Here is a 17,178-nt window from a genome sequence, read left to right on the forward strand (position 1 = left end):
AGAGGAACAAAGAATACATATTGTGCAACAGTATCACAATAACAGAAATAGTACTACAAACATTTGATGCAAACATTGAATAAAAGGAAAAAATGAAAAAGATAATAAAACCAGACTAATTTTTGAAACACAGGAAATGTTTACAAAGGTCACGGATCGGCGTACTAATTATGTCAATATTTTTATGATGTAACGTGTTTAGGTGTTTAGGCAGCAGGAAGGCAATCATTTGTAATCCGTAGTTTGTTCTTGGAGTTTTAGTCTGCCACGGGGAGTGTTGTCTAGTGTTATACAGCTTCTCGCTCGGCGTTAGGCAGGCCAGTCTCCCCAAATAATCAATATGACAAAGTAGCTCCTTCTTATACCTCGAAAGCAGTTGAAAACTATAGATGTGAAAAATTTTCATAATACATGCATCTTCAAAGTACTGGTTTGTATGCTGGTTGAAACTAAGCTGGAATGTGCTCCTTATCGCTTTCTTTTGAAGTAGATAAATTTTGTCAAGATTATTCAGAGTGGTCATGCCCCAGACAAGGTGACAATAATTCAAATGGGACAAAAACAAAGATTTGTATATGAGCTCCTTAATCCTCGCAGGAAGCATTGTTTTCAGGCGATATAGGTGACCTACGACTCGAGCGAGTTTACGCAAAATAGTATCTACATGATGGTCCCATGACATTGTTTCGTGAAAGACGACTCCAAGTGTTTTAAATTTTTCTACTATCTCAATCTCCTCTGAATTAAGTAGTAGCTTTTTATTTGTATGCAGAAGTTTATTCCTTGGTCGGAAGATAACAGCCTTGCTTTTATTCACATTTATTTTTAACCCATTTAATTCTGTCCAGGTGTTTAGTTGGCATAAAATATTGTTTCCTTTGTCTATCAGGGAATCGCAGTCATTCGTTGAGAGGAAAATACTTGTGTCGTCTGCATAAATAAAAAACGGTGCTTGGTCGGTGACGTTTACTATGTCGTTAATAAATAAGTTGAAGAGCAAGCCCCAATTTGCTACCCTGTGACACTCCACATTTTATATTCTTTAAAGAAGACTCAATACCATTAATGCTTGTATATTGTGCACGATTAGAAAGATAAGAGTTTAAAAGTTGGAGAGGAATACCTCTAATTCCATACATTTCAAGCTTTCTAATCAGCAGTTCATGATTTAGAGAATCAAACCCTTTTTTTAAATCTACGAAGATAGCTAGCACGATATGTTTCTTTTCAAAACTGTTTAGGATATATTCTTTCTCGTGAAGAAGCGCAAGCTCAGTGGATTTATTCTTCCGAAATCCAAACTGCCATCCTGTTATATCATTTTTTTCTATGAATTTTCGCAGTCGAGAGAAAATAAGCTTTTCGAAGCCTTTAGAAAAGACAGGGAGCAAAGAAATAGGTCTATAATTTCCAAGGGAGTTATTGTCACCTTTCTTGTAAATAACTACTACTTTAGCCACCTGCATTTTATTTGGAAATATCCCATTTAAAAAACATACGTTGAATAAATAACTTAGTGGCGATGATAATATGTCTATAACAAACTTAATTGGCTTGACCTGGATATCGTACGCATCACAGGCCGAACTATTAGAAAGTTCCAAAAATGCCGACACAACCTCAGCCTCAGAAACAGAATGAAGGAACAAGCTATTTTCTAAGCGATCATTAATGTAGGGGTAGTCAATATTGTCACAAGGCATGCTTGTGACATCTGTGAAAAAGCTGTTAAAAGCGTTCGACACAGCGGCACCCGTGAGGACATTATCTCCACATGTTATGGTTTCAATGGCGCCTTCCTTTCTCGAGGGCTTCAACAGCGAATTAAGTTTTTTCCATAGCAGGTCTGAATTATTACCACATCCTTCAAAATATTCACAGAAATATCGATCTCTAGCAAGCCTAATATCTTTGTTTAGCTTATTTCGATAGGCTTTAAATGTTGAAAACACTACAGGATCCCTGCATTTGATAAAGTTATTGTAGATTTTGTTTTTTTCCTTTATTCGCTTTAATAAATCACGTGTAATCCATGGTTTTCTTATACGTCTCGATTGCCTTTTGGTTACATATGGAAAATGCTTTTCGTACACTTTTTTCACAGTATCAATAAACAATTCATAGGCAACGTTGCAGTCTTCCATAGAATACAGCTCAGAGAAATCTGCCTTGCTAATATCATCGCGGAACATTTCTAAGCTTTTTTCAGAGACGAACTGGGTAGCGTGACATGACTTTGGTTTTTTATGGCGTTTAGTCTTTTCAACACCCATAAATATACTAAGGTGGTCACTAATGTCACATAGCAGTACTTCTGATTCAACACATGAGGTGTCATAATTTGTAATAAAAAGATCAAATTAAGTTTCTGTAGAACAAGTAACACGAGTTGGTTTAGAGATGACATTTTCACAGTTATTGCTCTTAATCACAACATTGAAACATCGCGTATGAATATTGTCACACGTCATGTCTAAATTCTGGTCACCACCAAGTATTATCTTTAACTTTTTTTCATTTATAAAGGCAAGAAAGTGGTCAATGAAATTAATGAAGTTCGAAATGTTTCCGTCTGGTGGTCGGTAGATTACAGAGAGAACCATATCGCCAGTAATTACAGTCAATATCTCATAGTCATCACTGCAAACACAATATTGATCAAGGGTGTCAGATTTCAGTTCGTTGCTTACAAGCAAAGACACGCCGCCGCCACGACGACTGCTGCGGTTAAGAAAAAAGCTCTGATAGTGAGGCAGAATGAACGTCTCGTCATCAGACAACCAAGTTTCGGTGAACATGATAACATCACTGCTGAAATGAAAGGAAGATAACAATAGCTCTATTTCTGAAAGTTTGTTGTTTAGCGACCGCGTATTTATATGAAAACATTTAAATAATGTATGGTACTTCGAACCAAGAACGTCTTTTAGTTCCTCAGGAAGCAGGTAGGAAAAACTCATTTTTTGTTGTTCGCGTGTGTTATCCGCAATTCAAGGTGGTAGCGGTTTAGGTCACAATCTTGTCAAGATCGCACTCGTCTTTGATTAGATATAGGCGGTTTCGCCGCTTTCCTTCCTCACGTAAATTCTACCATGTCTGTACCATGCAAAACGGAATCCATGGTCATCGGCCCACGTCTTTGCACGCTGCAACAGCTGCCGATTCCGCTTTGTTAGGTCCTCGTTCAGATATATGCAGCACTTCTCATCTGTCCGCAGTTCGTTCCTGTTCTTAAGCCACTCATCGCGTGTGCCTTTGTTGGCGAAGCGAACAAGGATTATGGGAATTTTAGAGCCCTTAGCCGGCAGTCTGTGCAAATTATTAACTTCCTGTTGGGTCACCGCGGGTAGCTTTATCTTTTCGGCTACTTCGTTCACTTTTTACAGCAAGTTCTCGCCAGGACAGCTCTGAACTCCGTGGATTTCTAGGTTGAGGGAACGGCTGTGCTGTTCTAACGTGTTCATGTCCTCCTTTAGTTGACGTAACTCGACCTGTTGACCACCTTCTACCTTCTCGACGCGCTTTAGCAAGCTCTAGATTGTTTGATCTTGTTTGTCCACACGTGCCAATAGTTCATCATACTTTGATGACATCATTTCCACCGAAGCCTCGAGATCAGCAACGGTCGCCTTCAGGCATGACAGTTCATTTACCTCTTTAACAAGATTTGCAAACATGATAGCATCGACTCCGTCCTCCTCTCTCTTTTTTTCTTTAGGCGTTTGCCGCGACTTGCCTGAACGACAAAGTTGGCATTTATAGCTTTTACGGGCTGCATCTCCCCTTGTGCGGACAACTGTTTCCTGCAGCCCTGAACACGCACCGACATGGAAGCTGTAAAAGCATTCAGTGCAGACAACTGATGCGTCATGAGATTCCAGGAAGAGGAGGGGAAAAAATCAGTTGGCAGCAGCAGCAACAAGAATGCAGAAGAGACAAATTACACACCTGCACAGAGCAGAAGTTTAGTGTTGCGTCCTCGCGCCTTCGCCGCTGCTGCCAATGTGAAGAATCCGGGGGGTGTGTCCCAACCAGCTGTAGATGCCAATGCTGTCTGTGCTTGACGCTGTTGGCGCGAGATTTGGGCGGCAAAGTCCAAAAAAGTCCTCACAGAAATGCCGCACTGGTCCTGGGCACAATGCAGGCTGGATCCGCCCGCTTTCGTTGAAGCAGTTTCCGGACACCAAGGTGCAGCAGTTGGCCCAACCGCGGAGAATTATCCGGACACTGCACAGAGCAGAAGTTTAGTTTTGCGTCCTCGCGCCTTCGCCGCTGCTGCCAATGTTTTTGCAATGCGGACATTTTGGGTACCATTAGCAAGGCAACCTGCCGGTAGCAATTATGTAATTGTGGAGGAAATCGCAATAGTAATAAACACGATTAACGCGGAAAATTGGGCGTGTTGGTACATGACTTCAATAAATAAATAGCAGCGCAAGGAGACAAGGACAAGAAGAGACAACAAGGACGGCGCTGAACTTCCAACTTTTATTTCTAACGAATCGTGCGAGCATATATGCACTCTGAACAATCCGGCGTCATCGTCAGTGCATGCGCAGATATGCCAGCTCTTTATCAGAAAGAGTGATAGAAGCGGAGCTAACACATGTTTCTCCCCGATTATAAATCAACTCTGATTCAATGATTTCCCGCGTTACACGTTGATTATTCTTTTTTCTAATGACGGTGCTAGCAAGGTCTGGGGAACATTCTTCACACGTAAGACAGTGGGCGGCCAGAAGTCCTTCAAAATCTTTTCCTTTCAGGGCATTATCTACATTTTTGGCATGTTCCCTCAACCTGTCATTCACGCATCTCCTAGTTTGGCCGACATAAGTTTTGCCACAGATTAAAGGAATTTCGTATACCACGCCTTCTGCGCATTCAACAAACTTTGTTGAATGCGCAGAAGGCGTGGTATACGAAATTCCTTTAATCTGTGGCAAAACTTATGTCGGCCAAACTAGGAGATGCGTGAATGACAGGTTGAGGGAACATGCCAAAAATGTAGATAATGCCCTGAAAGGAAAAGATTTTGAAGGACTTCTGGCCGCCCACTGTCTTACGTGTGAAGAATGTTCCCCAGACCTTGCTAGCACCGTCATTAGAAAAAAGAATAATCAACGTGTAACGCGGGAAATCATTGAATCAGAGTTGATTTATAATCGGGGAGAAACATGTGTTAGCTCCGCTTCTATCACTCTTTCTGATAAAGAGCTGGCATATCTGCGCATGCACTGACGATGACGCCGGATTGTTCAGAGTGCATATATGCTCGCACGATTCGTTAGAAATAAAAGTTGGAAGTTCAGCGCCGTCCTTGTTGTCTCTTCTTGTCCTTGTCTCCTTGCGCTGCTATTTATTTATTGAAGTAATAAACACCTTTATTTTCAGAGAACAAAATACAATCTTTAAGACAAGTCTGCCCAAGCCATAAAGGCTTGTAGGGCAGTAGTCGGCAGTCGATGAAAGACAGATATATTAAACAATAGGCGTTACAAAGCAAGCAAACAATGATAAACCGCAATACCTAAGGCAAACAAGAACAAAGAAACAGTTTAGGTTACCGACATATGTGTTTTTAAGAAGTTCTTTAATTCAGACAACGAAGAAACTGAAAAGATTGAATCAGGCAGAGAATTAAACATTTTTGATATGTAATAATTACAAGTGAAGTGGCCATAGTGAGTGTAGCAGCGAGGTACCGTAAAACGGGGATGATGTCGTAAAGGACGAACAGGAATGAAAGGCACGAAAAATTTACTCTCCCAAAAGTGAGCACGAATGACTACATGATGGAAGAGGGCATCAAAAGAGGGCAGCTGTAAAAGCGAAAACAAATTGCAGTCAGGTGAAGCATTTGTGTTGTATGCCACGGATCGAAGGATGTTCTTTAGTATCCCATTTAATTTAATTCGCCAAGTCTTTGGGCAATGATAATAAACAGGGACTCCATATCTGAGAATACCATAAATGAGAGCATGTGCAATAAGCTTGCGAGTCTGAAAATGTAATAAATAACGAACATTGTATAGTACACATGATAAACCACGAAGCTTGTTGCATACTAGGGTAAGATGACTGTTCCAAGACATATCACTGTCAAAAAGTATACCAAGGTACTTGACACTATTTAAAAAATTAGTTGGAATGAAAGAACAATTAAGACAATGCGAAGAATGTAAAAACAATGGTTCAACAAAAGAAAGCTTTTTATGGGGATTACAAAAACAAATGAGTTTAGTTTTCTGTTGATTAATTGCAATAGAATTACTTAAGAACCAGTTCATAACATGCACCACATCTGTTCTAAGAGCATCCATGGCCAGAGGCAACGAAGTATTTGTTGACAACATTAACGTGTCATCGGCGTATTGAAAGATGTAACATTTTGTGACAGCATTCGATAAATCATTTACAAATACATTGAAAAGCAAAGGCGATAAAACTGAGCCCTGTGGAACACCTGCCGACAAAAATGATTCAGAACTTCGATGCCCGCTTATTTCAACATCTTGAGCCCTATTAGAAAAATATTCTTTCAGCAAATCATTAAAAGGACCCCTAAAGCCCATGACATCAAGTTTTTCTAGCAGTAGGTCATGCCGAACACAATCAAAAGCTTTGCTAGCGTCCAAAAACAGACCACATGCGAATTTGTTATTATCAAAGCATGAGTAAATGATATCAGTAAAGGTTTCTAATAACAGAACAGTTCCTTTACCTTCAATAAAACCAAACTGTGCCTCTGATAAGATATTATTCGTGAAAACAAAACTGTACATAACTCGGAATAGGTGCTTTTCAAGAATCTGCGCAATCGCAGGTAGAATTGAAATAGGCCTGTAATTTTCAATAGCTTTTAAAGAGCCACTTTGATGTAACGGTTTAACTATGGCAACTTTTAAATAGTGTGGAATGAAGAATTCAGTGATAAAACTATTCAACATAAAAAGAAGTACCGATTGCAGTTTCGTGAAGTTCCGTTGGAGGTCAGTCATCCTGATATTGTCAATACCGGCGGCTTTCTTCGAATTGAAGCTAAAGATTATGCTGTGAAGGTCCTGGGGTGTGATAGAGGGGAGAAAAGCTGAAGAAGCTGTGCAATATAAAGACCGAGGAACCTCATAGTGGGATAATGGAAACTTCCTGGAAACCGGAGAGAAAAATGCATTAAACTCAGAGGCAGCAGAGGGAAGGTCTTTGAAGGATTTGGCAAATGCATCGCTAATGGATTGTTTAGGGTTTCGTCCAAAAAGGCAATTGATAGTTGACCAAGTTTTACGCGAAGAGTGTTGGTTGTTACGGAAAGCCGAATTGAAGTAGTTACGTTTCGAGGCTCGAATCATGGCAGTAACTTTGTTTCTAAATAACCTGAAATTATCTTTGAGGCGTGTGTTGTTGGGACAACGTTTTTCTGCAATGGCCTTTAGAATGTCCCTTGTTAACCAAGGAAGGTTTGGGTTACGTTTTTTGATCACTTTGACCTTTTGTGATGAGGCTGTTATAGGACTGACAACCTGCACAAATCTATCGTATACGTTAAAAGAATTCACTTCCTCGAGGAAAGAGGCCCAGTTAAAGTCGGCTATAAGTTTATCGAATGTGGCAGTGTCTGTATGTGGAATTTGCTCCTTATTAAGGGATGATTTATTTGAAGAAGGAAAAAGGATATGAGAACCTACAAAGTAATGATCTGAAAGTTTGTATGTAATCACAGAAGAGAAATTCTGGGCAAACGGAGCTCTTATATTGACGTGATCAATACAAGTGGACACGGCGGCACCGTCGTGACTATGTCATCCAACGTACCTTGTATGTGCAGGTGTTCTTCGCGAGCATCAACGTCGTTTTTGGAGGAACAACAGCTATCTGGGACGATGGTCGCTCTCAGCTTCGCAGCAGCGTCAACGCTTCTCCGGGCTTCCGCACGGACAGCAATCACACCGGACCATTCATGGAAAACCGCACCACGCTGCCGCCGCCGCCGCCGCACGTGGATGCCGCCTACTGCGCACACATCTCGAGCACGATGACAACGGGAACCGCCCACAGCAAGGCTCGGCTGCTGCCTATAAATGAGAGCTCGACGACGACCAGCTTCAGTGGACACGGCGGCACCGTCGTGACTATGTCACCCAACGTACCGTTGTATGTGCAGGTTAGTCATTCGAAATATGGCTTCTATAGCGACGACCTCTGTCTTATAGTGTTGCCGTGTCCACACCTTGTGCTACGCTGCTTTTTGGAGTGTTTCTCGTTGGCGGGTTTGTTACTGAAATTATCCGGCGATGTAGAGGAAAATCCCGGTCCAGTGACAGAAGAAATGTTCACAGAAAAAATCCAGAACCAAAAGGAGATTCTGTCAAAACTCACTGAGGTCCAGGTTAATCAGGCTTCCTCTGAAACAAGAATGCTTGAAGTGCAAGGTCGCCTTCTTGCAATTGAAAGGAAACTAGAAACCTTGGATGATACTCAGAGCAGGCTCGCAAACATTGAAACTGTTGTTTACAAGTGGGATGATGATATGTCCCGCCTTGCTAAACAGGTTGATGAACTAGATAATCGTTCTCGAAGAAATAATTTGATTATTAGAGGTGTAATTGAAGATGAAAATGAAAACGAAGTGACATTGATGAATAAAGTGACCGAAGAAATTTTTAGCGATATCCTTAAGGTGAGTGTATGTTCCATTGAAAGAATCCACAGGCTTGGCAGGTATTCACCCGAAGGAAATCGCCCGATTATCTTCAGAGTTGGGGACTATAGGGACAAAGTAAAAATTTTGAGTAATTGTACTAAACTTAAAGATTCAGGAATAAGCATTAGTGAAGATTACTCCAAACGAGTAGTGGAAATTAGGAAAAAGCTTTGGGATTCAAGTGCAGAAGAAAGAAAAGATGGCCGTAAGGACAAACTTGTTTTTGATAAACTAAAACTGAACAACGTGCTGTATGGCTGGAACGAAGTTAAGAATGAGAGATACAGAATTGCCAGCACCACCGGAAGTGGCAACAAGTGACACGATCAAAGCAAGCAGAATGAGTTTAAGATAGTGAAAATAAATGCACGGAGCATATTAAACAAATCCGACTCACTGGAAGTAATAGCTATGGAACATGAACCTGACGTTATTGTTATAACGGAGACATGGTTAAATAAGAATATAAAGGACGCCGAGTTCGTGCCAGCTGGATATAAAGCATTCAGAAAGGAACGAGTAGGAAGAGGTGGTGGCGTAGCCATACTGTTCAAGCAAAATATTTTGTGTACTGTCCTGCATCAATCGGGCGATAATGAAGCGGTATGGATCAAAACTAAGCTTACCGATCGAACCGTTTATATTGGAGGGGTATATGGACCACCAAATTCCTCACTTGACGTAATTACCAATATAAGGGATTTTATGGAAAAAAATATTAGAGGAGGAGAAGGAGTAATTCTCCTAGGTGATTTTAATTTACTGGGAATTAATTGGAGCTCCTACGCACCCGGGGAGATGATGTGGCAAGCTCTGAACAACTTTTGGATTTGGTATTTTGTTATGATTTAGTACAAATATTTATTTATTTCAAGATACCCCTAAAGGCCCTCTTCACGAGGGTATTACATAGGGGGTGGTAAAAATTACAAATTGTATACATAAAAGGAACATTTAACATGAGTAACAGCGCAAAAAAGAAGCAAGAAAATAGCAATAACTGGTAGTCAGCAACAATCGAAATGTGGCGGAACAACAAGACGCAAAAAAAATAAAAACATAGGAATAAACAGAACGAAAAGCGAAACTCAAACACATTACGGTGAACAGAACAGAACTAGAAGAAAACTACACCTCGCTTTCATTTTTTAAAAGTTCATGAAATGATGTCGCGTTAGTTTCAGTTGCGATTGTGCAAGGCAGCCGGTTCCAATGAATAATGGTTTTCGGTATGAATGATTTGGCAAAACTTGAAGTGTGACATGTGATGCGTTTGATCTTGAAAGGATGGTCACGGCGTGGAAACACTGCTGTGGGTATATGAAAGACATCGTCGTGAAGCAAAGGATGATGGTAAATTTTGTGAAAAAGAGTTAATCGGGAGAGTTTACGACGATGGGAAAGGCTGTAAAGACCAGCACGAGCTTTAACGCCATGACGCTAGTAAAACGTGAGTAGTCGGAACAAATGAAACGAGCAGCACGATTTTGCAGGGATTCTATGTTATCTTTGATGTAGGCTTGATCTGATCTGGGTCCCATATTGCGGAAGCGTACTCAATTTTAGGTCGAATTAGTGTAATATAAGCAAGTTTACGCACGTGTGCCCGAGCATGTCGAAGGTTACGTTTTAAAAGGCCAAGAGAACGGTTAGCAGCTGCTAGAATGAACTTAATATGATAGTTCCAGGTGAAGTCTGATTGAAGGTAAACTCCTAGATACTTGTAAGTGGAAGTTGTTTCAACTGTTATGTCTTTAAGAGAGTATGTGGTTGGGATGCGATAAGAATTTCTAGTAAAGGAGACGAGCTTTGTCTTAGATGGATTTAGGGTCATAAGCCACTGCTGGCACCAAGTGTTATTAGAATCGAGGTCAGTTTGTAAAGATTGTCGGTCAGAGTCGTTTGTAATGGTTCGGTACACAACACAGTCGTCAGCAAACAGTCTAATTTGTGAAGAAATGCAATTTGGTAAGTCATTAATAAATATCAGAAAGAGAAGGGGACCAAGAACACTTCCCTGGGGCACACCAGATGGCCCGAGAATTGCAGAAGCGCACCCTCTTCGGGTGCTGCGTCGACGGGGGCTCGCGACAAGCAGTCTGCGTCGGATGCTTGCGGCCAGATTTGTAGACTACAGTTAATGGCGAATTCTTGAAGACGTAAGCTCCAACGAGTAAGGCGGCCGGATGGATATTTCAAATTGGCTAGCTAGCACAGAGCATGGTGATCGCTCACAACCTTGAATGGTCGTCTGTACAGGTAGGTGCGAAATTTCGACGTGCCCCAAATGATGGCGAGACATTCTTTCTCAGTGGTCAAGCAATTAGCATCGGCTTTGGACAGGGAATGGCTGGCGTATGCGATGACCTTCTCCACTCGGTCAGTTTTCTGAACGAGGATAGCACCTAGGCCCACACTATTTGCGTCGGTATGAATTTCAGTCTCGGCGTTTTCATCGAGGTAGGAAAGGCATTTATTGCTCTAGAAAGGTCTTGTGCTAGTAGCAGACGAGAAAGAAGAGGTCCATCTTCTTTCTTCTCACAGGGTCAGTGCCCCTATTCCAGGGCTTTGCTGAGCTTCGCTGCTCGTTGAGCGTGCTGGATCAGACCTTGCTGGCAACCCAGATCGCCGCTGGAGAGCCGGCTCTCCCACTGTTCTGCACTCGGTTCTTTACGAAAGCTGTCGCTCTTACTGCATTCCCACGTGATGTGGTACAACGATGGTTTGCTGCCACACCACAAGCAAGTGTTCCGATAATGCGTCGGGTAAATCTTGCTAAGGATATGCAGGTTTGGGAATGTTCCTGTCTGCAATCTTCGCCAATACACTGCCTCTACTTGATTTAGATCAGGATGAGGCGGCGGATAGCGGATCCGTACCCCCTTATAGTAGTTGAGAATGTCTGAGTACGTAGGGCCGACTCGGTCGGGTAGATCGTCCGATTGGGAGGAAGATCGGCTCGTATACCCTCGAGCTACCTCGTCGGCGTGTTCGTTCCCCGCTATATCGGTGTGTCCTGGCACGAAGTAAATGCTATGTGTGACTTTTGGTATAGTCGCGCTCTGGAGGATCCGGAGTGCGGCGCGACCTATGCGGCCGTTCATGTAGTTACGCCACGCTTCTCTCGAATCTTTAAGGATGGTAAAGTGCGGGAGGATCGGTGGGGACTGCAAACGGCGCTGAAGTTCCTTGAAGGCTTCTACTTGCGGCGCTTCCCATTTAAATGGCACGTCAGCCTTGGAAATTTGGGTCAAAGGTTCAGCGATGCGCGAAAAGTTCTTCACGAATCGACGGTAATATGCGTACAATGCAAGGAATCTGCGTCCAGCTTTCTTGTCACTAGGCTGTTGATACTCTGCGATCGAAACCGTCTTCTGAGGGTCTGAGCGAACTCCATCCTTGCTTACGACGTGACCAAGGAACAGCAGCTCCTCGTAGGCGAAGTGGAACTTCTCTAGTTTCAGTGTTAGGCCTGAAGACTTGATTGTTTCTAGCACTATCCGTAGCCTTCTGAGGTGGTCTTTAAAGCTTGAGGAGAAGACAACAACGTCATCTAAGTAGACTAGACAAATTTGCCACTTCAGGCCTGCTAGCACCGCATCCATTGCTCGCTGGGACGTCGCTGGGGCAGGGCAGAGGCCGAAAGACATCACCTTTCACACGCTTGGCAGCAGCGGTGGCGGCAGCGGCTATCGACGAGCAACTTTACAAACCTGCCTTCGTGTTACAGTGTCAACGAATGGCAAGGCTTTCCGAGGGCTGACGTCACTGACAGTCTGCGGGAGTTATCTTCGTGGAAGCATCAAGTGGCACACGCCCCCAACAAGCGGACTACAGCGCCTGTGCTGCCTACAAAAGCCCGTGTGCCCTGCAGCAACCCCTTCACACGCTTGGCAGCAGCGGTGGCGGCAGCGGCTATAGACGAGCAACTTTACAAACCTACCTTCGTGTTACAGGTTGGTTTTGCTTTACGAATTGGAAAAAACAGCGCAATCAAAGACGAGACACAAGAGAAGGAGAAAACACCAGCATGTACCACAAACATGTAAAACACAAAACATGTACCAACCAGCCTGTACTTGCCCTCTTCTGGTTTTGCTTCACTGTACTTTCTTCTGTCACTGCCGTTGCCGTTGCTGCCACCGCACTGTTTCTGTCTTTTTGTCGTGGAGCCGTACTGTACGCTCTTAGCTGACTCATGGTCATGGGAACTTTTCCTGATGATACGTGCCTTTCCTGATATAAGTTTTTTCAAGAAGGGGAAGAAATGATGCAATGCGCAGAGTGTTGCGAGTATTACCATCTAGGCAAATGTGCTGGTGTTAGTGAGCAGGCGTATAAAAAGAAAAGCATTGAAGCAAGAAAAACCTTGAGATGCCCGGTTTGTCGTTTATCAAAATCCCGCACCGATGAAGGACAGCACTCAGGTTCTCCCTCCCCAATTTTGGCTCAGCACCTTTCTGAGATAAGCAAAGCCTTAGTTGCTCTTACAGCAAAGGTGGATGATTTATCATCCTTAAAACAAACTGTGACCAGCATTGAAGTGTCTGTGCAACACATGTCAGATACATATGATCAGCTGCTACTAACGTCTGATAGGCATGAGAAAGAAATCGATGATATTCGCAAGAGGGTCGACGAAATTGAAAATAAACAGGACACAGAAGACATCGGAAAGTTTAAACTTGAATTGAATGATATGGAACGATACAGTCGTTGCCAAAATATGTAAATTCGAGGATTGTCCCTCTCAGCAAATGAAAACTTGCTAGAAAAAGTGAACGACCTTGCCAATCAGCTCGATTTGCCTTGCCTCACTGAGAGCGATATTAAGGGATTACACCGTCTGTCCGCTCGACCAGACACTGTACCGCCTGTATTGATCTGGTTTGCGAAAAGATTGACAAAAACAAACTGGATGGCTAAGCGCGCAGGCCTCAAGGACGGTGTCTATTTTGTTGACAACCTGACTGTCTGGAATAAAAAACTGCTGTGGCTTGCGAAATCCGCCGCCAAAGAAAAAAGGTACGAATTTGTCTGAACAAAGGGAAGGGAAGGTCTGCGTTCGAAAGGAAGCAGGTGCAAAGGCCATCAGGATTGGGTGCGAGGAAGACTTGGCTAAGCTTGTGTAGTCTGATCTCGTATACGTATTTTATACGAGGATCCGCTTTTTGTCACCATGCCCTACTACAATACTAATACATTTAAAGACTTGCTCACTAATGCTAGCTACTCTGTAGATAAGTCTTTATCTATCTATCATTTAAACGCTCAGAGTTTGAAAAATAAAATGGAGCACATCGAAGGCGAAATGGAAATTTTAACGCACAAATTTGATTTCCCAGCGTTTACGGAAACTTGGTTTAGCTGTCAGGAGGATGTTATCCCACTGGCAGGGTATGAAAAAGTATCTCAGTTCAGGGTAAATAAACGAGGAGGGGGAGTATGCCTGTTCATAAAGAGGCACCTGCGTTTTGACATACTGAACAACTATTCACTGGTGACTGACAATTTTGAAGTTGTTACCATCCTGTATTATAATATAGCTATATTTATTTATTTATTTCGTTACTATCAGGGCCGTTGAGGCGTTACAGATAGGACAGGTAAGTATACTTATACAAATAAAATACAATAAGGACAGTAGTTAACATAGGTGATGAAGAAGAGCAGATCTAAAGACTTCTGGTTCAGAGATGGAGACGATGCTGGCAGGCAGGTGGTTCCAGTCTGAGCTGGTCTTGGGCAGGAAAGAATAAAAATACTGGTTAGTTCTGCAACTTGGAACACTCACTTTGAGTCGGTGATCAATGCGAGATGATACATAACTTGGAACAGCGAAAAGACTTTGTTTTAGCGATTGATTTGTGTAATATATTTTTTGGAAAGTGAAAAGTCTAGAAAGATGACGCCGGAGTGAAAGATCTGGAAGGTCTAGAGTTCTCTTCATGAGTGTGACGCTAGAGAAACGCGAGTAGTTAGACAAAATAAAACGGGCTGAACGATTCTGAATTGATTCTAAAGTGTTAATCAGTGACTTAATGTCAGGGTCCCATACAGAAGACGCTTATTCTATTTTAGATCGGACGACCGTTTTGTACAGTAGTAGTTTGAAACTAACCGGAGCAAGTGAAAAGTTACGGCGAAGGAAACCAAGCATGCGATTAGCATTGTTAGTTATGTGTTCGATATGCGTTTTCCATGAGAGGTCATTGGTAATGTATACGCCAAGATACTTATATGCAGAAACAAAAGCTAAGGGGGAGTCATTTAGAATATATGGATGCGAGTTAGCTTTGTAAGGCATTCGTGTTACTTTCATTGCTTTACATTTAGATACATTAAGCTTCATCAGCCAAGTGTCGCACCAAGCAGAAATGTTATTAATGTCAGACTGAAGAACCAAGGTATCGGATGGGCTGAAAATTTCTCTGTATATTACACAGTCGTCAGCGAACAACCTGATAGATGATGTTATGAGATCAGGAAGGTCATTAATATAGATTAGGAAAAGCAGAGGTCCTAGAACAGATCCTTGAGGAACGCCCGATGTTACTGAAGAAATATTAGAATCATGGTCATTAACTGTTACATACTGAGTACGAGCGGTCAAAAAACATTCAATCCATTTTAATACATCACAATCTATGTTTAGTTTGCTGAGTTTGAGAAGTAGAAGAGGGTGAGACACGGTATCGAAGGCTTTAGCAAAGTCAATGAATATGCAATCAACAATCGAAGAACGATCCAAGGCTGCAAAAAGGTCGTTAGTAAATGCGATTAACTGTGTTTCACATGAATGATTTCTTCGAAAACCATGTTGGTGGGGTGTGAAAAAAGAATTGGACTCAAGGTGACTCATGACGGCAGAATAAATTACATGTTCAAGTAATTTGCATGGAATAGAAGTTAATGATATTGGTCTGTAGTTGTAATGATATTGGTCTGGAGCATTCCGGCCTGCACAGACCAATATCAATTATCACTGGGCATGGCAGCATCGACAGAATGCGGAGCACTAATCCGTTTGTCTTCCTTGTGCAGCTATGTGGCCTTCTTGGATGTTTCAACGTTGGCTGTCCGGACATCAGCGTGCTGAACCTCTCTGCGCATGTCCATCTTTCAACGCATCAAGACATCGATCAAGAAATACGCCCACCAGCATTGGAATCTTGGCATCCGTATCATCATTCTTCGGCAACACGTTCTGATTGCCAGGAACCTGGACTGCAGGGGGCATCACAGTGCACTCAAGCTATAAATGGGACTCACGCTCGTTTTGCAACCACTGGGCATGGCAGCATCGACAGAATGCGGAGCACTAATCCGTTTGTCTTCCTTGTGCAGGTGAGCAAAAAGTATGAAAAATGTTTTCGTTCTAATGACCTATTCCTGTTGGTGCTGCCGTGCCCTCGGCTTTGTTGCTTGCTACAGGTTTTCACATTGTGTCTGAGGAAATTATTATTGTTAGCCGGTGACATTGAATCGAACCCAGGCCCTGACATGACCCGAATTTTACAACAACTTAATGATATTGCAGTCGACATAAAAGATATGAAAGAGAACAGGTTACCGAACATAGAGAACAAATTAGATGCCGTGTCCAGGCTTGAGAGCCGAGTAACTTCCTGCCAAGAACAGGTTAGTTGTATGAGTACAACGATTGAAAGGCTTGAAGCAAGGCTTGAGCAGCTTGAAAATTATAGTAGGAGGTCAAATTTGATCATATATGGCATCCCAGAAACTGAAGAGGAAACAAATGAATCGCTTGAAGAAACCGTAAACAAAGATATTTTTCATGATATTTTAGGACTCGATCCTATACCTATTGAGCGGATACATAGGTTAGGTAAACCGGCAATTGACAAAACACGTCCTGTAATCCTAAAGCTTTTAGACAGTAGGCATAAAACTGTGATACTCAAGAACGGAAAGAAACTAAAGGGAAAAGATTATTCAATTGGCGAAGACTTTTCAAAGAACGTTCGTGAACTAAGAAAGAAACTATGGGATAGCGCGAAGCCGAACCGAGATAAAAAAGAAAGGGTTTCCTTGGTGTTTGATAAGTTATATATCAATAATATTCCTTACGTTTGGGACTGCGAAAAAAATGATAAAGTGAGGGTTCAAAAAAACGACGGGATCGGCGCAAGTCGGCCCGTGACGCGAAGTTGTACGCAGTTGCAAACAAGAAAGACTCGCTTGAACTTAAACTGCTGGAGTTCGACCCACACATATCAGTCCTGACGGAAACTTGGTTACATGACGACTTAGCAGATGACCTGGTATTTCCTCCTCATTATAAAGTCGTTCGCAAGGATAGGACCTCAAGGGGTGGTGGCGTAGCCATTCTCTTAAAAGACTCTGTAGAATGCGACCTTGTATATGATGTTCCTGACCTTGAATGCCTTTGCATAAAAATTTCTTGCTGGGGTCATTCTTTCATCCTGTATGGTTGCTACAGGCCACCAGAGCCA

At 42.4% G+C, this 17,178-nt stretch overlaps 2 protein-coding genes across 2 annotated transcripts in view; both read left to right on the forward strand.

Annotated features, from left to right (window-relative positions):
- Positions 1-9,022, forward strand: part of LOC149345534 (uncharacterized) — a 51,930-nt gene extending 42,908 nt beyond the window's left edge. Inside the window, exon 2 of the mRNA XM_089541151.1 lies at positions 7,826-9,022. Within this exon, the coding sequence (XP_089397277.1) occupies positions 7,826-9,022 (1,197 nt within the window). The remainder of the gene's footprint in view (positions 1-7,825) is intronic.
- Positions 9,023-15,709: 6,687 nt separating this feature from the next.
- Positions 15,710-16,948, forward strand: LOC149345535 (uncharacterized). The gene has a single exon (XM_089541153.1). It carries the CDS (start codon positions 15,710-15,712, stop codon positions 16,946-16,948), a length of 1,239 nt encoding a protein of 412 aa, XP_089397279.1.
- Positions 16,949-17,178: the final 230 nt, after the last annotated feature.

The sequence above is a fragment of the Amblyomma mixtum genome, chromosome 4, assembly GCF_055824585.1.
Source record: "Amblyomma mixtum isolate Tamu chromosome 4, ASM5582458v1, whole genome shotgun sequence".
In the NCBI taxonomy this organism is placed as follows: Eukaryota; Metazoa; Arthropoda; class Arachnida; order Ixodida; family Ixodidae; genus Amblyomma; species Amblyomma mixtum.